Source organism: Gymnoscopelus braueri, assembly GCF_963280865.1.
Source record: "Gymnoscopelus braueri genome assembly, chromosome: 16".
In the NCBI taxonomy this organism is placed as follows: domain Eukaryota; kingdom Metazoa; phylum Chordata; class Actinopteri; order Myctophiformes; family Myctophidae; genus Gymnoscopelus; species Gymnoscopelus braueri.
In genome coordinates this window covers 27,475,131-27,496,220 of record NC_137616.1, presented here as the reverse complement: position 1 = coordinate 27,496,220, position 21,090 = coordinate 27,475,131, and the positions used below count along the sequence as shown (strand labels likewise).

Sequence of the window (21,090 nt, the reverse complement as noted above, 5' to 3'; positions counted from 1 at the left end):
TTTACAGTCAGTTATGTTTCTAACACAAGCTGCAGTGCTACCAACACATTGTGATATTAAACATGTTACTTTATATATAAAAAAAACACATTTGAAGCATTCACTCAGAGGGGAGCTTGGTTAAATAAAAGTATTGTATTTGCATTATTTTCGCTGGCGGTAGTGGTTGATTTTTTAATGCTGCAGCAACAACCGCCGAATAATACACCATCCTGCTGCACCGGCCCCACTATCATTTTATTACCTCACCTCCCCAAAGTCTTTCCATACTACTATTGTTTTATCTACCCTCTCATCCCCCTCCTTCTCCATCTGATGCAGTTAATTTAACGTGGTAGCAGCAGTGGTTTGTTAGCTCCATGGTACCAGCAGGTCTCTCCTGAGGCGACGGAGAGGACCCCAGTCGAGCTGCGAGCCATTAAAAGCCCATCCAGGCGGCTTTTACTTATTCATCATGCCCCAGTTTGAGTTTGGAGATCTATCGCCTCTCCATTGACAGAAATCACTGCTGGGAGAGAGAATGTATTCTGCCTTGCACCAGATCCCGCTGTTTATTCTGTTCTTCTACTGTATCTAATAGTGGTACCCGAGTGATTTGTTATCATTGTGTGTGCATCTGCCTGGGCATATATTTCTGTATGATATTAGCATGTGTGTGTGTGTGTGTGTGTGTGTGTGTGTGTGTGTGTGTGTGTGTGTGTGTGTGTGTGTGTGTGTGTGTGTGTGTGTGTGTGTGTGTGTGTGTGTGTGTGTGTGTGTGTGTGTGTGTGTGTGTGTGTGTGTGTGTGTGTGTGTGTGTGTGAGAGAGAGAGAGAGAGAGATACTCATGTTTGTCTATGTGCATTACATTATCGTTATACGGTGCTACAGTGGGAGCTGCATGAACAAGGAAGCATTTCAGCCTCAGTGTTATACTTATAAGTCCACGCCAGTGTGCTATTTTCTGTTCCCTCCAGCGTCAGTCACCCATACACTCGCACATTGGAAAGCACGGCATCAACTGGAGAGAGACGTCCTTGACAGTGTGTTCAATTAAAACCAGAGGCAATATAAATATTCAGATTGCAGAGTGCTCCCTTGCTCGGTGTAACACAAACCGATATGCAAATCATGAATTTCAAAAATGCCAATAAGTACTTTGGATCCACACACAAATATTCTAAGCATGGCCACAAACAAATACATACAAAATCTTGGTAACAGGAATTTCTGACATGTCAGCCATTTTGTCAGAGAAGAAGCTATTGTTGGGAACCACACTGACAAACTGATTGTCAGGTCTCCAGTGAGACCTCATACTCGGAGAGAGTGAGGTAAAGAGAGAGTGGCGACAACACCATTCATTCAAAGGACACGTTTTCTTTTCAGAGGTGGTGGATCATCTCAGTATCCTGGATGTTAGCAGCAGCAAACACTAGTAGCGCTGTAGAGTTGCAGAATAGTTGCAGAATAGACAATTTTTCATGCACATTTGAAAGGTAAGATGTTTAAAGAATCAGATTGTATATTATCATCACATCTGAATCAATTTAACAGCTGAGGTCTAGGTGAATCACATGAAGAAGCGTTTTGGACTTTTGGCCAGTCTTTCTTTACATAGCTCTGGTCATACTGTACATAAGTCTCACATTAAACAAAGCTGAATCTCCATGGTTACCGTAGCATTAATAGCTTGCTAAACCCCCCCACAGTTCATGCGGCCACAAAACATAAAAGACTCATCTCAAGATTGCCTTTATGACTACAGCCCCTTTCTTTCTTCATTCCCCAATAAATGTACTATTAATTGGATTAGCGTAGAATAGATTAAAAATTAAGGTGGAACGGTGAGAATAAGTAAAGCACTGATCTCTGTCTACCTCTACCAGACTTTTTATTTTTCTCTTTGGTTATTTGCCCTCATAACTAATGTATCGGCCACTAATGTTTTCAAAGTTCAAACTGGATGCCTAATGAAAGAAAGATGTTAGTGGAAAGCGAACCCGTTGTACAGATTTCAGCTGTGGGTATCATGCCATGATGCATGTCTTGCACAAAGCCTGATTTATACTTCTTCGTACGACGGAAATAGCCAAGCTCACAACGCGACGCAACATCTCTGTGAGGTTACAGTGACCTTGAGTTCATCCTCGAGTCCAATTCCAAGTGGATGTTCGTGCCAAATGTCATGAAATTCCCTGAGGGAGTTCGGATGTACAGACAACCCAAAAACATAATGTCTCCGGGCATGGCTGTCCGCCAGTGGAGGCATAAAAACAACCGTAGAGTCGAATATGGTGACGGTGTGGTATCCCTGTCCAATCTTTAGATATTGATATAGTTGGTTGGCCAGAACAGCTTTGACAACTACACTAACCAACCTATGCCTACTGGTTTGGAAACCAAGCCTGATACCCGTCCTAATATGAAGGCCCCCAAAGCCTTTGCATTGGTTCTGCAATGCAGTTCTTTTTTAAATCTCTGAATTGGTTCCACCCAATTTTAGCCCCTACGTTGAATTTAGATGTGACTAGGTATATCAGTGGGAGGTGTAGATCTCTAATCCTCTGGCTACGGGAGACTAGATAGACAAGTAACTAGGTATGCAGTTTGATAATGTATGAGCTCTGAATTAGCCAGGCATGCAATGGCATTTTAGCTGGGAGCAGGTCTTCCACCTTTGAAATTGTATAATTTTATCCTGCAATGGCAACTAGCAATTACAGTGCGGTCCTTTCAGTTCATGGGAGCAAAAATGATATATATATGTATACAAAGTCATGTGTCAAATACACGTGCAAAGTCAGATAAAGCATCCACATGTTTTTTCCTTGTTGTATCCCCCCCTACTTTTGAAAGGCATCTCTGCATGGTTTCTGAACGCAACAATAATATATTAATGACAGATAAACAGAAGAAAATATCTACAGTACTTAGGCTACAGAGAACTTTAAGCTCTAGATAAAAACTAACAATTAACACAAACAAAATGTGTTTGAACAATAAAATCCACACTACAACAGCAATTCAAGTTATCCAATTAAATTGTATAAATTCAATTTAGTCACTGTAGAGTAACCTACAGTGAGTACTGCATTTATACAATTTAATTGGATTTATTGTCATTAAACAGGATCTGTTTCAAATAATTTGAAACAGATTTAGGAAGGCACTACGTCTGAGCCTCAAACCCAAATGTCATCTCAGCTGTATGTAGATATACAGTTATGGACCAAAAAAGCAGGGGTTCATCTATTCAGTATTGTTGCTAGTACTGCTGCTGCTGCTACTAGCGATAAGGTATATTTTTGTTCACAGCTCACTATTTGCTCAGCTACTTGCAAGAGAACATGAATAGGCAGAATTTCACATCCTTCAAATTCTCTCCTCAGAGATGTAGGGCGGATAAAAGCCCTAGTGATGACAGGAGGAAGCCAGTTAGATGTGTCGCACTTACAACTCTCTCGCTCCCTCTCTCTGTCTCCCTAAACGATTCATTTATTCCAGCTCAGAGTCAAAGGCGTGTGACATACAGTACACCATATACTGTAACATCCCCAACCTGCTCTGCGCTTCAGCAGCGCCACAAAATTAAATGGTCACTAGTGCACGGTCACTAGTGCGAAGCTACAGTAGGCTATTGTATGAGGACAGTCAGAGAGCCTCCCTTTTCGAATCTCAGGGTGTCCATTTTGTCTGGAGTGCATTAAAAGAAGAATGAAATGGGACCCAGACCAAAATTGTGTCTGCAAGACGGGTAGAAATGGCCATCATCAAGTGGAAAAGCAGCTTATGCAAATTGCGTTTAGTAATAACAGCATTCAGACAGAATTAACAAGATACAGAGGCTGAACGCGGTTAATTGCAAGAGAGCATGCAGGCGGATGGGTGGGTGAGTTCACTCAACACTGTCATTCTGAGAACAAAGAGGAAATAGACGCTGTTGTTGAGGAGTTACGCATATGTGTATAAATATGTAAGCTGATACATGAAGAATTACAATAATTGTGTATCCTACTAATCAGTAACCAGACAAGATTCAATTATTAATTGCCAATGTTAGCAGGGTGTGAATTAATTTACCCATATATGTGCAGCTCAGATTCAAATCACAAAATCAGTGGAATCTTAACAACAACAACAAAACTTTGTTGGTCATGATGAGCTTGACCATCAAAATCTCATCAAAATGAACATGACATTCTACGTTTTTGTCTCTGAAAGGTAAGTGCCAAGTTCTCATCTCACACTTAAGACTGTCACAGCAGCAGCAGCAGCTCTCACAGCAAGGCTCACAAGGTTAACTACTGAGGTTTCTTCAAGCTCACAATGCACTGCGACACATATGATGTAGATCAGCTATTTTCAGTGCACTACACCCATGCACAACTATGGATACCTCAGGCTTAAGACCCTGACCAACCAAGGCTTTTCTCTCAACTACCAACAGCACTGGACTCGTCCGCAAACACGCGCATCCAATCTGATCTGCTGCTTTTGGCGAAAGCCCTTGTCTAAAAATGACACTATTTCAAAAACCGAGAAAATGAATGAATTAAGTCAAAATTCAATTAGTGTTGAGATACCTTTGAAGCCACGCAGTATAAGACTTGGGTAGGTTTCAAAGGCCCTAGGTTTGTAAGAAATGCTCATAAGAGAGAGAAAAACAGCATAGCAGTAGACATGCATCATAATCTGCTTAACTAATTGCTGCTGCCTCTAACCCACATGTCCCTTTCAATCAAAGCATAGAACAGTCTTCCAAGGACATTTATGACTGAAATTTATGTCCTTCCTCTGCTGTTTTTTAAAGGCAGCAGCCAGATCTATGTAATCAGAAAAAAGTAGCATTGCAAATGTGAAATAGTACACTATTTGTGATGATGCAATTCGTTTGCAATTTGTTTGCAATTCGTTGAAAACGAAAAACTTTTTAGAGATTCACAGATTCACTCCTGAGAATAAAACTTTCAGTCATTTATTATGGAGCTGTCTTGTGTTTTTTTGCCATGTTTGGCACAAAAATTGCAGTGACAAATTAACCTTTTTAAGTTTAAGTTTAAGTTTTATTCTCATAAGCATAAGATTGGAAAAAAGAAAACCAGTTGAGGTTAGATAAATATATCAGTCCTGTACGAAAGACAAGTCAAAACACATTCATTTATCAAACGAGGTGTCAGAAATGCCTCTGTTTTGTCTAGAAGAGCCTTTCTGAACTGTACCTAAGATTAATTTCAAACATGTTTGGGGTCATTTTAACGTCTACTCTGCAACCCAGATAGTTTTTAAGTTGCTTGATTCAATATTTAGATATTTGATATTAATTTGATCAGACACGCCCCCTTCCTATACAAACCCATTGTAACTGCAAACTCTATTATAACCATGATATATTCATCAAAAACCCGTCCTTGGTTCTGGTGACTGATATTGTTCTTCTAATATGTGAGGGGGCCGTGTTTTTCAATTAGGCTACTTTTTTCATTCATTTTTCTATTTATTTTTATTTATTTAAAAAATGAATTGAAAATGCATTAGAAGGACAATATCAGTCACTAGAACCAAGGACGAGTGTTACCATGTTTTCAATGAATCTAACATGGTTAAAATGGAGTTTGACGCCCCCATCCTATACTATGGGTTTGTATAGGATGGGGGCGTGTCTGATAAAATCGATATCAAATATCTAAATATTGAATCAAGCAACTTCTGGGATGCTCACAAAAGCCTGAGTAGATGTTAAAAAGACCCCAAACATGTTTGAAAGTGAAATATCCCTTTAAGTGTGTGTGTGTGTGTGTGTGTGTGTGTGTGTGTGTGTGTGTGTGTGTGTGTGTGTGTGTGTGTGTGTGTGTGTGTGTGTGTGTGTGTGTGTGTGTGTGTGTGTGTGTGTGTGTGTGTGTGTGGCTGTGCGCATGTCCGAAATTGATAACTATGTACTGAGAACAGGGATTCAAAGATACTGGTAGTACTGTTAAAGATTGATGCTTGTTTATTGTCCTTTTTTACATTCCTCTTCTTATATCCATCCATTTCTTCTTCTTCTTTTCGTGTTGCACACAGACACAATACTACTCTCACCACGGCGGAGGATAACGGCCAAAAAAAAGAAAAGAATTGGCTCTGCTTTGAAGAGCTAATATCCATCTGCCAGATTCCTTGTCTTTCCTGCATGCACACACACGCCCACAAACACGCGCGCACACACACACACACGCTCTTGCACACACACACACACACACACACACACACACACACACACACACACACACACACACACACACACACACACACACACACACACACACACACACACACACACACAGTTTTGGCATCTGTGTCGGCCAGAACCATGCTTACTCTGTCATTTTCACCATCACTGTCATCTCACTGTCCTCTCTCTCTCTCTCTCTCTCTCTCTCTCTCTCTCCTCTCTCTCTCTGTCCTCTCTCTCTCTCTCTCTCTCTCTCTCTCTCTCTCTCTCTCTCTCTCTCTCTCTCTCTCTCGTGTGACCCAGAAGCGCAATAAGCTAAGCCACGGTTCCCTCCATGCGTCCATGGAGACTGCCACAAAAGCTAAAAACGGATGCACTCTCATATGTCCTATGGAGGAGGAAAGAGGAGAGACGGAGAGAGGTGTAACAGAGTGGCGTCACAATGGATAATTCATACAGCATTTACTGTAAGTCACAAGAGAGAGTGCCTCCCTGTGACGTATACAGCACAACATAAACACTACAACACCTCTTCCCATGATGAGATACACATTCTTAATTTCTACCAACTGTGTTATTTTAACCCAGTGTACAAATGGACCTCAAAGGACTACGGGTCCATCGATCTAGGCAGGACACACAGTACATCATTCTAGCAAACAACAGGCTACCTACCGTAAGTAGATTCACATCCTTCTATAGCAACTATATCCGCCCTTACAAAATAGTCCTCAGTGTTCCTCAGTGTTCATTTATCTCTGAGTGTGTATACACATGTATACACAAGTTCACGCACATATCCTGAAATGAGGCAATAACAATACAGTACAAATGATGTCAAATAAACAAAAACTCATCAGGGCCATTTGAGGTTTTCAGCGTAGTTAAATGATCTAGTTTGCGAGCAAGCCGTGTGAAACGTTGTCATTGCATGTAAATGGAACAAACCACAGATGTCTGTCTTTGAGACACCTTTGGTTGGTGATATTCGCTCAACCAGAGGCTCATAACAACGATCTAAATGTGCTAGTGAAATGAGACCTGGCTATTCCAAACAGAGTGATCGGACTGCATTTCTGACACTCCAAAGGAGTCTTAGCCAATTCTGCAGCACTAAGAGTATACATACTCTTAGTACATATTACTAAGAGTACTTAAGCGAAAACTGTGTGTCTTGCTTCGACTCTTCCTGTCCATCCCACCGATTTTGTGTTGGGTTCATGCAGCGTTCAGCAAATCAATCAATCAGTCTGTCTTTGCTGTATATACAGTGTGTGTGTGTGTATCTGTATCTCTCTGTGTGTCTCTCTCTCTCTGTGTGTGTGTGTGTGTGTGTGTGTGTGTGTGTGTGTGTGTGTGTGTGTGTGTGTGTGTGTGTGTCTGTGTGTGTGTGTGTGTGTGTGTGTGTGTGTGTGTGTGTGTGTGTGTGTGTGTGTGTGTGTGTGTGTGTGTGTGTGTGTGTGTGTGTGTGTGTCAATGTATTACGTGCACAAAGTGGAATCTAGCCATCAAGGTCTTTTTCAATTCTCCCTCAGGGGCCATCTTATGGCCTAACATCCAGTTGGGTAAGTGTGAGGTGACTCTGCTGGCCCTTTTCTAATGAGAAAGATTAAGGCTACAGTCACTCATTGTCACTCTGGCATAGAGAGAGAGGGAGAAGGTAGTGAGTTGGGGGTAAACGACCAGGGAAAAAAAGAGGGAAAAAGGAGGACACATTGGAGAGAGTAGAATGACGAGATGTCATCACACAAAGAACAAAGGCCATCGGAGGAATGTTGCGGTTTAAACCGATCCATCGTGTTCATCACGGGTGGATCAGTCAGATGCAGTTCCGCCTTCATATAATGGTGCGCAGCAATTTGATAATCGCACCATGTTTTGTAAAGCAGGATGCGAGCGGGAGAGTGCGTTGGGTTGGGGGGGTGGGGGGTTGCAGAAATGAGGCAGCTTTCCCCTCAACAGTTTCCCATCTTTGATGGATACAAATTATTCATTACTGGAGAAATGTTCTCTCGCCAGCACAATTGAAATGTGGGCTAATTCTTCTCAGTTGCCTTGGTGACATGCACATTGGGAGGCAGACTGTACAGCGCCCTGCAAAGCCACCCACCCTATAGAGCTTATCAGTGGCTCTCAATGAATCCGACTCGCAAGCTCTCGGCAGTGGACCGACCGCAAATCGGCATTGAGATTCCTGACTTACCTGCCGATGAGAAGGAACTCCCCGGCTACACCCAGGCGTCTCATGGCCATGAGAAGGCCTCGGACGGTCATGCCCTCACAGAAACACACCACCACGCGTGCTTTGGGCAGACGCTCCCGTAGTTTCTTCAGCAGGCGGTCAAAGTGTTTCTCTCCCGCGTTGCTGTAGATCTTGTCCGAGTGGGCGATGCATAAGCCATCCTGGGACGCCAGCTCCTTGAAAGCCTCCATGCCGCTCTCACCGTAGCTTCCTGTGGTGGATGAAGAAAGGGATTCAGTTCTTTCTAAGCACACAATGGTATAGCATAGCATAAAATGGTGATGATGTACTACCAGGGGGCCAAAACTTTTTTTTGTTGCATTATGAGATTAGAATAAACATTCAAATATGCATTAAATGTGCATATTTTGTGCAATCTAATTCCTGTGGATGGAAATACATTAAAAGGTCTGAGCTGTTTACAAAATGAGAGGATACTATATAGGACATACCTTATGATTCTAGCGTTAAACCATTATTATAAGCTTGTTATTATTGTACAAAGCATACATGCATTGTTCCAATTATAGACACACATTAACGCAAACACCAGACATATTGTAAGCTATACTTGTTTCAGCATGTCTTGTTAAAAACTGTTTCTGAGTAAAGCACCTGTAGCAGCCTGTATTGTCGCTTTTCTGTCTGCCTATGTGACAACTTTGACCCATCAGCCCTGATCCTTTGATAATGACAGTCACTGACAGTCAGAGAGCTTACTGGCTACTGACTGTAATGAAAGCCACAAGGGGCAATGAGGTTGGCCTTATTCAGTGGTACAACAACCTGATCAACAGCCCAGTGAAGCAGTTTTAGCTGAATAACTTGGCCAAGAAAGTGGACCACAGTACACATGCATCTCAATAGTGGATAGTAGTGTGTGTGTGTGTGTGTGTGTGTGTGTGTGTGTGTGTGTGTGTGTGTGTGTGTGTGCGTGCGTGCGTGCGTGCGTGCGTGCGTGCGTGCGTGCGTGCGTGCGTGCGTGCGTGCGTGCGTGCGTGCGTGCGTGCGTGCGTGCGTGCGTGCGTGTGTGTGTGTGCACGTGTGTGTGTGTGGCGCGCGCATGTGCGTGTGTTTTAAATTAAATCGAGAAACACATATCTATATCTACAGATAGCTGTAACATATTTATATAGGAATATTATTTCTTGGCATAGTATGGTTTTATTCAACAGGGAAGATAGAGGCAGAGATGGGCACCAGACTAATGCATTTACATTAGAACACAACAGGCTTGTGTTGGTTTCCCAAATGTCGTTTGATGATATTTCTCAATTGCCTCGCTTCAGTCTCCCCCTGGAAAATGGCATCATGATAGCAATTATCTTTCTCCTTCTATACTGGGACTGTCGGATAGGTGGGTGGCAGTGCATTAGTTACCTGCCCACTTGACACTGGCCCCCGAAACCTGCTTTGTGTATTCCTACCAGTCTGATGGTAATTGGACCAGGTAATTTATGCAATTGCAGACCTCTCTGGCTGTTGCTATGGGAAACGAGCTACATTTGAACTTATCTAAGGTGGTGGGGAAAATAGTCTTTGACGATCTTTGAGTCATTCGTGACCAGAGATAACTCAGAGGCAACTAAAGACAGACGTTAAAGGTGGATTTTCAGCAGGGTTCCTAAAAGCTCAGCGGATGGTCTTAATCTAGCAGATAATTGTACTGATTTTACTTGTTGAAAGTCAGTGACAGTAGTTCTATTAGTCCTATTTACTGTGTTATGAGCATTTAGGGAATTTCCATTCACATGGGAACCAATGTATAACACATTTTTTTGGTAAAATGTTGTATTAGTTAAAAGTGCATTTTGGGTTTTCGAATATATTTGCTTTAAGAACATACCAAGAGCTCCCATTTTAAGACTCCAACAGTAACAACAATAACTGCTCTCTCTTACAAATACTCCTCCCCTGTATGTTCTATCCTTACATAGTGACTTGATCTCCAAACCCAGAGGCTCCTACTCTGTTGAACGTCAGATACCTGACGCCCCCTAGCAATCTCTCGAGGTACTACATTCCCCAAACCCATTCTCCTAAATGTCCCTCTCCCCTACAGGACATTACAAAGTTGTCTGACGGTACCCACGAGTCCTTAAATCCTCAGAGGGTATTCTGGGAAATGCAGCCCGTCAGGCATAATTTGGGTGCACATCACTGATTGTGTTTCACTGGCACTTTAATGAAGAGCCATGGAGGTAATTCACTATGCAGTAATTACACGTTGCCCTCCTCCTGTTTCTCTCTTTTAACTTATTTCTCTGCATCTTATGCAAATGATGCTGTAATGATGAGAGTGAGTGCCGTGAGCAACCGACTGACTTCGAGCACAATAAATATGGCTTACTGTCTATCATAATGCGAGTCAAACTGATTTTAGATTTGAAATTAATAGAATACAAATTGTATTAACCAGTTTCAAGTACGGCAAGAAATATCGATTTGTTACTTTTCATCATAGCATGAGTGTTTATAACTCAGAGAGTGTACAAATGGAACCAAATAGACCATTTGTACACTCTCAGAGTTAAATGAACACTGAGGATTTTACAGCACTAGATGTCACACCTACGTCACACTGCTGATCCGACCGATATGTCTGAGTCATAGTGTCGGGGGCTTTGTCAGAGTACCTGTTGTACCTGTCTGTCTGTGTCCCTTTTGTGCCCATATATGGAGATCTCTGTATCTGTCTGTCTACCTATGTCCCTTTTATGCCCATATATGGAGATCCCTGATGTCATTAGTATATGCCCCATACCCTCTATGGTGGCATGCCCATATCTGGGCATATTGGTGGGATCGGCGGATATGTGCCCATATATGGATCGGATCTGTGGCTCTGGACAACCAGATCTCCATAATGCCTATATATGGGCATATCGGGTTTGTTTATGGTTATGTCTGAGTCATAGTGACATGCCTATGGGCGTATGGGGTTTGTTTATGGTTATATCTGCGTCACTGTGACGTGGCTGTGGTCCTGCATATATATGGGCATATGGGGTTTGTTTATGGTTATGTCTGAGTCAGAGTGACGTGGCCATGGCCCGCCGGCCCACTGGTTGGCCGGTCGTCCCTTAAACCAATTTTAATATAGATAGATTAGGCGATCGTTCCTACACTAATAGAAGTTCCATTAGTGTAGGAACGATCACTGATTCTCAACCAAGCCCCCAGAACCGAGAGGGAGCAGTGCAGCGCATTGGACATGGTGGCCGATCATAGGTACTGCAGCTTATTACGGCTGGGGCCAGAAACATGAACGAGCGAAAACGGTTTTGACCAATGGGCTCGACTCACGAGCTTGCGCACAGGGTTGCACACGGAGGTGACACTACTGCGCATGCGAGACAACGCGCAGAGTGGTGCAAAACGCGTCACAGAGGCCCCAAATAGGCCCCGCCTGTCACATTTCCCAACCTGGAAGAAGGTGTGAAAAGGGAGTATGCGTTTGGTGGACAACTCCACGCAGTGAATGGGCGGGATTTTCGTTACCTCTCTATTATTTTTTAACTCTATGTTCTCAACCCTTTTAATTTGAACTTTTTGAACACACAAATTTGTCTTCCATTATGGAAGACAAATTTCTCACCCATCTCACTGAAGTATTACTGTCATTCTCAGTTTACTATGGCCACTTTGGTTATGGCCTGCTGTTCCCCGCACTTTTGGGGCACAGTTACCAATACTGACACAAATGACTGAGCCCTTTGACTCTGTGGTGAAAATGTAATAACAATGACTTCACTCTGGCTTATAGGGCCCCCTTATCCCTTGGCCCCCTGAGCGAGCAACCGCTTGGTAGACCCGCTCAGCAATCCATTCATGGATGATGTATTCTTAGACGTATTCAACACTTTACTATTAAACATAAGTGGGGAAATAATGGAATACATTTTTTTCTATGGAAAACTGAATCAAAATCACTAAAACAGTGAGATAGTTTTGAAGATCACCGAAACGGTTGCCCACCCCATGTTGGATTATTTTACAGAATAGTGGTGTCATCAATCTTTGTTAGATTCTAATATTAAATTGCTGACTTTTTGAATAAGAAAGGAATGGTGGTTTTCACTGTCTGGTACTGTGATCTCCAGCCTTGGAAATGGCCAGGTGATCTGGTGCCCAAAACAGTTGCCCACCCCTGCAGCTCCTCGCATCCAATTAAAAGGATCTCATCTCACACAGTCTTAACTTGCCCCCTTAATCTCCATGCAGTGTACTATTTATCACAGAAGGTTTTGGCTCCATGACCTTTGAACCTAAACAAACTAGAAAGAAGCTGTTGGCTCTTTTCAAATGGAAGGGTTTTTATAGCATTGAATTAAAATGCCAGAAAGTGGTATAGATTACTGAGTAGTTGTCTTCTATTAACAAAAACTTTAAGTTGGTTCACATAGGCCTACTACAATAACCTGTTTTGTATCTAGGCTAATCATGATGGAATCATCTTGTCAGCTTTACATCTCACATTCACTCCCAAGTCTAGTCATTTTAGTATGATCCAACACCTGTAGGTCTAAGTGAAAGTGACTTACCCTCAGTGTGCACCGCCGACACATAGGTCCAGTTGTATCGTTTGACAATGTCCAGCATTGCCCGGGCCTGGAGCACGTCCGAGGGCACGACCCTCAGGAAATATTTGAACAAGGTCTTGTCACTTAGGTCAGTACTGGTGGCAGAGTAGGCAATCTGCGGGATGTTGAACAGCTGGAGTAGGTTCTGCACCTGAATCGCAACGGAGCTGGATCCTGGTCCAATCACGCCGGCAATGGGCTTCTTGGTGGGTGGGGGTTGGTTGGACGTGGTACCGTCTATGCACCACTTGGATCCGTCCTTGTCATCCCGGATGGAGATGAGGGAGTCCCGGATGAACTCTATGCTCTGCTCCAGGGCCACGGAGGAATGCCAGCAGGAGTCTCTGATCTCGCAGCCCAGGCTGATGTTGGGCAGCAGGTTGGGGTCCGAGTTGATCCGGTCCAGCGTGTGGAACATGGCCTCCACCCGCTGGATGCCGTACTGCTCGCGGACATCGCCGCACTTGCGCTCGGACACTCTCTCGCCAGAGGGCTGGTGGTGGACGGAGAAAAGCGCGCCGATGATCACGTCTCCGTCCAGCCGGGCCACGGAGCGGGCCACGGCCCGCGGGACCGCCGCTCGCTCGTAGATTCGACTGCTGTGGGAGGAGAGCACGAGGGTACGGAGGAACAACACGGGAAGACACAGGAGCACGAGGAAAGCCATCTTTACGCGTGCCATATTATTCCACATCGCGTGAGCCGCGCCGGCTGTGCAGGCATTCTATCTGCGTGTCAGTAGATCCACGTTTTAACCCAGTGACCATGGTCTGTGAGCGCACGTCCTGGAACATATCCACGCACACCTGCGGAGACAGATGGTAACATCGACTGTCATAAAAACGCAACCACTCGCAGGAATAGAATCACATGCATGCCTTTTCGTCGCTGGGTTTGAAAGTAAAGTGTTGCAGCTTTTGCCCTTTGTTGCCTTTAAATAAAATAAGGCTGATTCCATTTTACAACACCGTTGGCTGGTGACTGAATTAATAACAATAACATCATTGTAACCCATTGAATCATCCTAGTGTGGCCACCATGCACTCTTTCCATTGAGAAAAACAGACGCCGTCCAGTACCATGGACAGCTCACTTTCAACAGATACAAGGACATCTTCGGGGCATCACTCATTATCTTAGGTTCAAACATTATTTTACACAATAATTTGGATCATGTATTGCCAATTGCCTAATAGCCTAGATGTGAGTCCCATCAGAGCTGGTTCGAATAATATGGATCAAGTCTAGATTTAGCCTATTATATTTCCATTATGCGCTACAGTAGGCTGATCTGCATTCTCCGAGGAAGGTGTCACCATGTCACGCAATTATCAGCAGACGCAATTGATAATGCAATACCATACACAAGATATGGAAAACAGGCTGCATCGAATACAAGGCTGATGAATAACATATTGGCGGGTCATCGGTATTCTCAATAATTGCCTCCGTTTATCTTTCATAATGAAAACTGAATGGTCCATAGGTAAATCCCCTCAAATAGTCTGTAGGTAAATCAGAACTTGAGACATACCTGAATCCTCGAGACATATCGTGCTTCCCTCGATCTTCTGTGGCGCGCAGTCCTTGGCTGTGATACTTGAGTTTCTCTCTCTCTCTCTCTCTCTCTCTCTCTCTCTCTCTCGCTCTCTCTCTCTCTCTCGCACACAGTCACGCACGCACACACACACACACACACACACACACACACACACACACACACACACACACACACACACACACACACACACACACACACACACACACACACACACACACACACACACACACGAGAAGAGAAAAACCCGCCTCCACCAATCGCTTAGGCTATTTATCTCACTCTGTCACCACAATTCAAAATCGGGCCATAAGAACAATTCCAGACATTGCACAGCTCATTTATTGGTGACACTATTTTTTTGTGTCACTTTTTGTGTTATCCTTTTAACAATCGTTGTAAACCGTACCTGTACAATCTGCAAACTGTTAATAAAGTATTCCATCAATCAATCAATCAATCAATCAACCAATCAATCAATCAAAAAACCTACCAACTTTTGGTGAAGCTATAACAATGTAGGGCCGTTTGAATATCCTATAGGCTACAACAATTTTAAGAGATGCTACATTTGGATCTCTGTCAAATCTACCTGTTGTCAAATCTACCATGATACTCTGGAATTATTTGTGTGACAGAGGTAGCCAGCTTTAATAAGTAAACCATGATAGGTATAGCCTATCATAGTAGCCTATTAAAATGTTAGGCTATCAGCCTAACATTTTAACTGAAGGGGTTGAGCGTGTCATGTGTGTGTGTGTGTGTGTGTGTGTGTGTGTGTGTGTGTGTGTGTGTGTGTGTGTGTGTGCGTGTGAGAGAGAGAGAGAGAGAGAGAGAGAGAGAGAGAGAGAGAGAGAGAGAATGAGATCCTATCAGACAAGCATAACCATGGACCAATTTTTTTTCAACCTTTTGTCACTTCAGAATTACGTCAATCATAACCGACCATAAATATCACTAAAATGGCGAAGATTGGATTTGAGATCCAAAGCCTTTCCGTTCGGTTACACTATTCTATTTAAAAAGAAGCCATGTAGTAGCCTAAGCCTGGCCTACTACCAGTGGTGTAAAGAAACTAAGTACATTTACTCAGGTACTGTACTTAGTTAATTTTTAGGTGTTTTTACTTTACTGGAGTATTTTACATTTTTTGTATTTTTACTTCAACTCCATTACATCTCAGAGGCAAATATTGTACTCTTACTCCACTACAATTATTTGAAAACTACTTTGTAGATCTTGATTATTATTACAAAACATACATTACCCACTTCAGCCCTATACATTTTGTCCATTTGAAAATAGCAGATCTACTGTACAAGCTCACAATGCATTGTGAGCTTGTAGATCTACTATTCTCAAATTATCTTTGTTATACATTTTAAAACTTGTGAAATGGTCATTCTGCATAATGAGTACTTTTACTTTTGGTACTTTAAGTATATTTTGATGCCAATACTTTTATACTTTTACTCAAGTAAAATTTGAATACCGGACTTTTACTTAACAGAGTATTTCTACATTGCAGAATTGATACTTTTACTTAAGTAACAAATGTGAGTACTTCTTCCACCACTGCCTACTACCTGCCATTGGTCTACTCGCCCCCAATACTTTCAGCACCACGGAGAGCAACGCCATCAACCTAGTTCAAGAAACTCGCACCGCCATCTAGTGTTAATTAGCAGTACCATTGATTTGATTTGATTTGAATTATTTGAAAAGCCCAAAACCACATGGTTACAGCAATTTGAGGATTACACAAGAAAGTCCTGAGACTTATTTCCATTGAGGTCCTCTCACATTTAACAGTCAATAAGTAAAATACATTACAATACAAAACAAAACACATGACAATAACATATGCAATACATACATACAAACAAGTACTCCCTTATCTTTCCCTAGTCTATTGATCCTCTATAGGGGAACCTTTTCTACACACATGCTTTTGTTGCTTTTGTTGTCAGTTTGACGCTGGTTTAGAGGTCGTTCCACTGTGTGGCTCCTAGTCCTATGTAAGTAAATGATTCCTTGCCCATTTTACTTTTAAAAGTCAGATGGCTCACATCTGCTACACTGGCTCTGGTGAAATAATGGTGTACTTCGTTTACCTGAGTAAAACATGCCTTTAAAAATATGGGGACCTCGCCTTGGAGAGTCACAAAGCTGGAGGGTGCATGTGCTCGCGCACGTGCACTGTGAGTGTCAAAGTGTGTAAGAATAAGATCCATTTTACATAGACAGCGTCCGCTAATAAACAGATGCTGCTGAATCTTCTAGCAGTAGGAATACATGAAACACACATGGAGACCAATATTGCAGAGTTTGTGAGACAATCCGGTCTTTTATTGGTTAATGCCAGTGGTGGAAAAAGTACTCAAATGTTTTACTTAAGTAAAAGTATCAATACTGCAATATAGAAATACTGTTACAAGTAAAAGACCAGAATTCAAAATGTACTTGAGTAAAAGTACAAAGGTATTGGCATCAAAATGTACTTAAAGTACCAAAAGTAAAAGAGTCCCATTTCAAGTTATGTATAATGTATAACAATCGTTTGAAAATAGCAGATCTACAAGCTCACAATGTGTCATGATTGTAGATCGGCTATTTTCAAATGGCTGAAATGTATATATAGGGCTGAAGTAGCTCTGGTCCATAGCCTGAAGGAGAACTACTTCAGATATGGACCAGAGCTAGGGCTGAAGCGGTTAATGTATGTTTTCAAAGTTTTCTAAAGTTTTCAAATTGTAGTGGAGTGTACTTGAGTAAATGTACTTAGTTACTTTCCATCTCTGCACGCCTCCCAATGCAGCATCCCACTTGCAGGGATCTAGCCCAGTCATAGCAGAGATATAGCCGTTGCCTCACTCAGATTAGGGGTTGAGTCGTGAGTCGTGACTCACTCAGGCCAGGCTCTGAAATGTACAACTTAGCTTATGCAGAGATGAGGATAGGATAGGAGTCGTGATGTCAATAGCTCTGCTCATACCCCGAGCAGCAAGAGCTTACATCTGCTATTGAACCAGAATAAAAGTGACATTTAAGAGAGACAATTTCGATATTGGAGCCATACTAAGTTTAGGGCAAAGGGGCAACTGCGTGAGGATCCGCGTGGGTAATGACCAGGGCGGTTTCCAGCAATGACTGTTGCAGTATCTACACATTGGCTGAGAGACCAGAATCAAATTATTTATAGCTTCAACTGTATGGCTGCATGGCTAAGAAGTGTTTTGGTTCATATAATAACAATATTGCTGCCATCACTCAGACGTATACTCTACTACTAAATATCTAGTTTATCACTTTTTTGGGTCATTGCGTATAAAATGAAGGCCCATCAATCAACATTTTACCATTTGGCAAGCCAATGTTTCATTTTATGTTGCACATTGTACCAGTATTATTAACTGTCTTTGGTGTATGTGGAAACCTGGCACTGATGTATTACTTTTTCTTTTAAATCAAGAGCAAATTGATGGAGCATCAACACAAAAAAAAGTCTCTCTGCCTGAATGACTACCATGATATCACACTCACACCCGTCATCATGAAGTGCTTCGAGTGTCACCTCATCACTGCCTGATCTACTTCTTTCGGCTAATTCGCATCAGGGGTCGCCAAAGGGATAATCTGTTTCCATCTCCTTCTGTTCTCTGCATCTTCCTCAGTCACTCCAGCCACCTGCATGTCCTCTCTCACCGCATACATGATAAAGCTCCTCTTTGGCCTTCCTCTTCTCCTCTTGCATGGCAGCTCTATCTTCAGCATCCCTCTCCCAATGTACCCCTCATCCCTCCTCTGCACATGTCCAAACCGTCTCAGCCTCGCTTCTCCTATTTTATCCCACAACCTTCTTAACTGGGCTGATTTCTGATCGTGTCCCTCCTTGTCACTCCTAATGCAATCTGGGAACACATTCGGTAAAATAATAATAAATGATTATTTGTTGTTGCCTCTGGGGGCACAACCTCCTTTTTCGTGTTGAACAGGAACTCTGGTTTGGCTCCTCCTCTTTTCAGTCCACTCCATCTGTGTGCGTCTGCAGACAGATGCACCGGCCGAATCAGGTGCCAGATGCTGCTGTTAGCAGAATCTGTCTTGAGAGATTACTCCTAATGGGAATTGTAGCATCCTCAATTCTGCCACCTTCAGCTCTGCGTCCTGTCTTTTTGTCAGTGTAACCATTTCTAAGCTGGTCTCATTACTGTCTTAGACATCTTCCCTCTCACTCTCGCTGGTACCCTTCTGTCACAAATCACTCCTGACACTGCCCTGCATCCGTTCCCTCCTGCCTGCACTCTCTTCTTCACCTCTCTTTCACACTACCCACAGGTATTTAAACTCCTTCACCATCTCTACACCTTACATCCGTTCACGCACAGTCGCACACATATTGTTACTCCTGCTGACTTTCATTCCTCTTCTATGCAGTGCATGCCTCCTCCTTTCCAGACTCTCTCCAACCTGTTCCCTCCTGGCTGACCTTGAAGACCTCAGGAATTATTTTTCTGCCAGAGTGGAACCAGCTGCCTGCCAGAGAAGATGAATACATTTAATGATGAACCATTAAGCTCTCCATAGGTCATGTAATAGGTAACATACACTGTAACAGTAATGTCATAAAATAACAGTTAATAAAATGTAGGCACTGTAAGATACTCTGTTACACTGTTATATGTAGTTGACTCAAAAAAAGTGTGTTAGTCTCAAGTCTATAATTTCAGAATCCAAACACAAGTCAGTTCATCTTGAGGCTTGTTGTCTGCAATAGTAGATAGACTCCATACCTTAATGTATAAATAATAATAAAACATTATAAGAATAAAGTGAGTGAGGTAATTTCTCTCTCTCTCTGCCGATCTACAAGCCCAACTGTATGAGTATAAATGGCTTTACAGTGTCACATCAGCATTGTCAGCATTAAAAAAAAAATGACAGCAAGATGACAAATTGACCATTTACATTATTAGATCACCACACCACTTATGTACAGGTAAAATGATATATTACATATACACATATAATATACATATACACACACACACACACACACACACACACACACACACACACACACACACACACACACACACACACACACACACACACACACACACACACACACACACACACACACACACACACACACACACACACACACACACACACACACACACACACACACACACACACACACACGATTGTATGGGCTTAATAATGACTGTGGTTGATTTACTAGATGTATTATTAATGTTCATTTTATTTTCAAAAAAAAATTCCCCAGACAAAACTATGTGGCACATTTGTCTAAATATAATGTATTATTATTTCAAATGCATTTATAACTTAAGTGAATGGCTCTGCTGGGAGCCTGGAACCATTCACGTGGCATCGCAGTGTGCCATGTGTCATGGCTGCCCTCTACTGGCGAAAACGGGAATGTATTTCTGGAGCCTAAATAAGCTGCACACTTTGAAGTGTGGTCCCTTTGAATTGACACACAGATAGCTACATGATGATGATTGATATAGCCTACCATTATTGATCTCGCGGGGGGAATTCAGTTGAAAATGGCAGTAGCCTACAGCAGTAAGAAACACAGGGCAGAAGGGTGAAAAAAGTACAATACAAGTATTGTATACTACTACTTCAGTAGAAGTAGAGTAGTATGAATACAGTATCAATACAGAATTGTCATAGGGACGTATATGGACAGCAACTAATGCAGACAGGGAAAATATTTTTTGGTAAACTTAAAACTAGTTGAGTTGAAAGTCGTGACTCGTGCACAAAAACAATAAAATCAACCTTTGTACTTATGTGCTTTACATTTCTGCTAAGTATTACAGTTTGGATTTAAATCTAACATGTAAACAATAACCAAACGTGCATAACATTTTGATAGATAAACAAGGTTGCAGTCCCACACGTAGCCATAAGAATCTAAAATCCATAACATTTTTTTCACAGGTAAAGGGGGGTGCACCGTTCCTGGAGGTACTGCAATACCAGGTCGATGCGTGGAGTGGACGGAGCAAGCCCCTATTCCATCTCCCAGTTCCAAAAATCAATTTAATATATGGTCCCCGGGTAGGGGACGTATCAGATATTAAACTGATAAGAACAGATACTACACTTGATCTTAGCCAAAAGGCCGAGAAGCGATACCGATGTGGCTCTCAGAAAGGGTTATTGACTCCTGGCAGCAACCGTCACCGTTGTGGTTAACGCTAATTACACACAGTTTAATGAGCGTAACGTCACACACTAAACAACGCTCTACAATAAGGAGGTATACTACGCAATTTAATCGACGTAGAGATATTTCATAGGAGATATAAGACAAGAATAACGAGTTGTTTTTCCCACGGGGAGGTTGTTTTTTGGTACTTCCTGGTCACGTGTCACGCCATGAACCAATAACAGTTTCAATACATTGGACGTTTAAAATGTCGTTTAAATGGACTTAACGTCGTACGCATTCTCTACCCAACACAACGAGAAAGGG

General features: G+C 42.4%; 2 protein-coding genes across 2 annotated transcripts in view; one reads left to right on the top strand and one right to left on the bottom strand.

The window, feature by feature from the left end:
* Positions 1-13,712, bottom strand: part of grm1a (glutamate receptor, metabotropic 1a) — a gene marked incomplete at both ends in the record, with an annotated part of 34,893 nt that extends 21,181 nt beyond the window's left edge. The window contains 2 exons of the mRNA XM_080452766.1: positions 8,397-8,646; positions 12,980-13,712. Of these exons, the coding sequence (XP_080308892.1) occupies positions 8,397-8,646; positions 12,980-13,712 (983 nt within the window). The remainder of the gene's footprint in view (positions 1-8,396; positions 8,647-12,979) is intronic.
* Positions 13,713-20,584: 6,872 nt separating this feature from the next.
* epm2a (EPM2A glucan phosphatase, laforin) overlaps positions 20,585-21,090 on the top strand; it is an 88,094-nt gene continuing 87,588 nt past the window's right edge. The window contains exon 1 of the mRNA XM_080453046.1: positions 20,585-20,770. The gene's annotated coding sequence lies outside the window, so the exon portion shown is untranslated. The remainder of the gene's footprint in view (positions 20,771-21,090) is intronic.